At 38.1% G+C, this 4,783-nt stretch overlaps 1 protein-coding gene across 1 annotated transcript in view; it reads left to right on the forward strand.

The window, feature by feature from the left end:
* The first annotated feature begins 294 nt into the window (after positions 1–294).
* The window catches only part of COIL (coilin), a 24,488-nt gene continuing 19,999 nt past the window's right edge, over positions 295–4,783 (forward strand). Inside the window, exons 1-5 of the mRNA XM_012665673.1 lie at positions 295–317; positions 626–1,736; positions 1,857–1,943; positions 2,202–2,249; positions 4,222–4,291. Of these exons, the coding sequence (XP_012521127.1) occupies positions 295–317; positions 626–1,736; positions 1,857–1,943; positions 2,202–2,249; positions 4,222–4,291 (1,339 nt within the window). The remainder of the gene's footprint in view (positions 318–625; positions 1,737–1,856; positions 1,944–2,201; positions 2,250–4,221; positions 4,292–4,783) is intronic.

Below are 4,783 nucleotides of genomic sequence, written 5' to 3' on the forward strand. Positions count from 1 at the left end.
TTAAGTTTACTTTCTGCACTGTCCCCTCCCTAATGAGTTAAAAACTTGCTGCTAGCTAACCACAGTTATACTTCAATGAATAAATCATTTGGGAATTACATTCTTTTTTTTTTTTTAATTTTAACTCCCCTTAATGTCATTCTCAAGGAATTACAGTCTTTCTAATGAAGTTAACAATGTCAAAAACAAATGAAAACTGCTGTAATAATTACAGCACAATGACAGGTAACTTCGTCCTAAATGCTTCACATGCACATTACATATGGCAAGAAATAACCTCTGCAGTTGGCTTCCATGGTAAATGGGGCAGACCTTAGGTAAAACTGAATTTGGAAAAGTTTTCTTTTTGTTGTTTAATGCCCATAATCATTCCATCTTTCCTTGACAAATTCACTTTTCTTCAGAGCTACAGAAGAAAACGTAGTCTCTGTTCCCAAAGATACATAATGTTGTTGGAGTAGACCAAAATAACTAGTTTCATGCTTTTGTATATTCTGTGATGGTATGAGTTTTTTTATTGACTGATGGTAGTGACAGTTTGCAGAATCGTCTCAGTATGTAACTATGTCCTGTAGACATGCTTGCGAATTGCTCACTCTAGCTTTCTCTCTTGTTCTTTTGACAGAGTTAAATTAGAAGAGAGAGGAGTTGCTGAGAATTCTATAGTAGTTAGTAATGGTGACAGTACTCATTTATCAGCTAGAAAAGCAAAGAAGCGGGCATTTAAGTTAGAGGAGGATGAAGAAATTGAACTAGGTTACAAATATTCAAAGACGCATTGGAAGAGGCAAGAGAACAATAGCAATAATGAGAAGGCCTTGGATCTGGAGCCAAAAGCTATCACAGATCAGACTGTGAGGAAAAAGAATAAGAGAAAAAACAAAGCAACATGTGGTGTAGTGGATGATGGTGACGAAGAAACCAAAAGAAAATCACCAAAGAAAAAGGAGAAATGTGAATATAAAAAAAAGACAAAGAATCCCAAGTCTCCAAAAGCGCAGGCAGTAAAAGAGCAGACCATCCAGAGCTGTAGTCCTCCAAAAGGTTCTGCTAGAAACAGCCTTGCTAAAGTCAGAAAGAAAGGTGGTGTAGGCGTTTGTTCGAAAGATAGTCCCAGTTCCTCCTCGGAGTCTGAGTCTTCTCATGAATCCACCAGTGATGGTCTCAGCAATGCCACTTTGCAGGTCAGAAATTCCTCAGAGAAAGTATCAGGTGAATTATCAAAGGAAGGACCCTCCACAAAAAACCCAGCCGCAAACAAACCGGCTGCAAAAGCTGGCATTAACCTCACCCCCACCAAGGACAAGACCTCATCATCTTCTAGTTCAGACTCTAATTCAGAGTCAGATGACCAATGCATGATATCAAAGACCACCCCGGAGCGTGCTGCGAGTTTCTTAAAGACCATAGGCCTCTTTGCAGGAAGAGGTTGTCCAGGTCCAGGGCCATCATCACAGTCTCCAAGTGCTGCTGGGTGGAAGCATTCTGACTCAAACAGTGGCAGACAGGCTCCTGGTCCTCCTCCCAACGTGTCTCTCCCCCCTAATTTAGGAAGAGGATGGGGTAGAGGAGAGGACCTTCTCTCTTGGAAGGGAGCTAGGGGTCGGGGCATGCGTGGGAGAGGGCGAGGGCGAGGGCGAGGGCAGGCTGTTTCTAGTCTTTTAAATAGAAACGCTGAATACCAGAAGCAGCAGCAGTTAAATGAAACAATAACAAACTCATCTACTATTATCCAGGTTAGTATTTACTGTGAGTTTACCTTCTCCCTTTTCCCCCTGGAGTGTATCTGCCGTTCATGTCATGGGTTCATATTTTCTCACCAGTAACAGAGTCACATGATTAATACTGTTTTTCAGAATCCAATAGAGACACACAAGAAAGACTATACTCTGTTACCGCTGCTGGCAGCTGCCCCTCAAGTTGGAGAAAAGATTGCATTTAAGGTATTTTTTAAAACAGCAACTATTACAACAAAAAAAGTTAATTCCCCTTTCAAATAAACTTACTTGGCAGGTCAGGTTACATATACTTATAATATATTTAAATATATATGTCACAGGTTTGTGGTAGGGCACCCAGACTGGTGGCATGGGCACCACCCCAACACCACACGTTTTCTCAGGGTAGGAGGGAAGAGCATATGATATGGGAATGTGAGAATATGAAACGGCTTGTGTACTTGTGGGTTTTTTCTTTTTTAGCTTTTGGAACTAACATCTGATTACTCTCCTGATGTCTCTGACTATAAGGTAAGGCTGTTTATTTAAAAATAATTAAGTTGTCAGTATATTAATAAAACTAAAGTCATATTTAATACTACTTCTATAGATAATGTAGATTTCTTTGAGTAAATAATGTTATCAAGTAGAAAATGAAAACATTATCAAAATGTAAACTTTTTAATAGTATCAGTGAAGTCTCCCAGTGTTATTTTCCTTATACTTGGGAAGAACATAGAATGAGAATGGTGAGTTTAATTCTTTTAGTCACTGTTTTCTAATCAGCTTAGACACACAAATTTATTTGGGTGTCTATTCTCTCATGATCCTAAACTTTGAAAGAAAATAATAAATAGCTCTCAGCCAGAAAATTTGATTGTTTTCATCATGGGAATCTATTTTTTATATTTGTGAATTACTTCTGGTTATTATGGCCTACTATGGTTTCTTTTGCATTATCAGTTAACCACAGGTGTTCACAAATATCATCCTCGAATTTTACTCACTTGATATCTGTAAGACTTTATGTAGTTCAGTAAAAGCTGAACTCAATTAGTGGGATCACAGAATTACATGTTTCCTTCCCTTTTTCACCAAGCAAAATTTTGTTGAAGATCCAGTTAAAATGCATACTTTCTTTTTTCAATGTAATATATCGAATGGAATATAAGTCCATTTTTTAAGGTAGTAATTGGTAATAGTAATATAGATACTGTACAAGGGAATTTGATTTAATCCGTTTAATGCCTTGGAAGACTTCTAAAGTCTTGGTAAAAACCTTTCCTCAAAAGCAGGCTAGAAGAAGAATCAATTTGACAAAGGGATCTGGTGTATTAGTTCTGGGTAATTGGTGTTTTATGTTTTTCATCTTCTTAGCCACTTAATGTCTCCTATGGATGAGGTGACCATATAATTTATCATCTAAATCAGGATACTTGTGAGTGAAAAGGGGTGCTATTAATAATTATGCTGGAAGGAAAGACATGTACAGACCTGTCTTGTCTTGAACAAACCATGATGTTTTGTCACCCTGCCATAGATAACTAATTTAATTGTGTGATATGTAGCAAATGGAAATGAATATTGACTTGATATATCCCACAACCTCTACAAATTGTAATTCTAGATGATAGTGATTTTTTAAATGTAAATTATATTGGTGTTAGTCATCATAGTTATTACCTTGGAAGGCTATTTGCTTACTTTAGTTCATGATATTTTTTGGAGATTTTTGAAATTGTTTTCAAAACTATTTTGAGAAGGAAAATCAGTCCCACTTTTTTGCTTTGACCTCGAATGATGTTATTCAGCTTGATCATCTGCTTTATTTGTTAAACTTGTCTTCACAAGTTAACTCTGTCATCAAAAATGTGGTGTCCCAGCCCCCTGATTCCTGTTGAATCTGGTCTTAAAAAAACTGTTGACTGTGCTCAGAAATTTTGGGTAGAAGCTGAAGGGAGTGACTGTTTGGGCTCACTGGATGCCCCCAAAGGCTACCCACCTGTCTCTCCGTCACCCACGTGGACGGGGCAGTGCTTCCTGTCGATGCTTCCTCCGAATACTGGAGACCTGGGAGGAAGGGAATTGTAATCTCACCAGTGACAAAGTGCCTTGCCGTTTCTGCTTGAGGGTTGACACCCTTCTAGAAGGGCTCTAAAAGCATTAGGAGCCGAAGCAGAGTACACTAGTGGTAACCTAGTATACTCTTTACTTCTCTTCGAGTTCTTTAGGTCAGTGTCTCCCATTTTTGATTTAATTGTATCTATTATATTTTGCCCCTGAGGATATTTCTGTATATTCAGATAGAGTGTTAATCAGTTCACCTGTTTGTTTTTATTTCCTTTACATGTTTATTTATTTTTAAATCTTTTTATGGAGATAAAATCCACGTAACATAAAATTCATTATTTTAACCATTTTGAAGTCTACAGTTCAATGGGTTTTTAGTATGTTCACAATATTTTACATGTTGATTTTTGACTTGGACTTTTATTTTCGAAAGGAAGGAAAAATATTAAGCCACAATCCAGAGACCCAGCAAGTAGACATAGAAATTCTTTCATCCTTACCTGGTGAGTCTTTGGAAAAGAGTTTGAAAATTTAAGTTCTTTCTGTCTACAGTGATTTTTAAATAGCTTTTATACACAGAAGGTGTTCTCTTTGTTGGCCTCCACGATTGTCTGGCGATCTCCACTACCTAGTTCAGCACACTGCAGCCCTGGGGCCTGTGCGCCTGCTGGTTGATTTGTTCCAAAGCTGTTGGGCTAGTTGTCCTTATTACTGTAATTATGTGATTTCATAAAAGATTATATGGACTGATGAAAATTCATCAAAGAGAATTATTCCAGGAAGCCAGACCTAGTCTCTACTAAAAATAGAAAAATTGGCTGGGCAGGTGTCTTGGCATGCACCTGTATTCCCAGCTATTCGGGAGGCTGAGGCAGGAGGATCGCTTGAGCCCAGGAGTTTGAGGTTGCTGTGAGCTAAGATGATGCCACTGCACTCTACCCACGGCAACAGAGCAAGATGTCTTAAAAAACAAAACAAAACACAAAGTCAAAACT

Source organism: Propithecus coquereli, unplaced genomic scaffold (assembly GCF_000956105.1).
Source record: "Propithecus coquereli isolate 6110/MARCELLA unplaced genomic scaffold, Pcoq_1.0 Scaffold121, whole genome shotgun sequence".
NCBI lineage: Eukaryota > Metazoa > Chordata > Mammalia > Primates > Indriidae > Propithecus > Propithecus coquereli.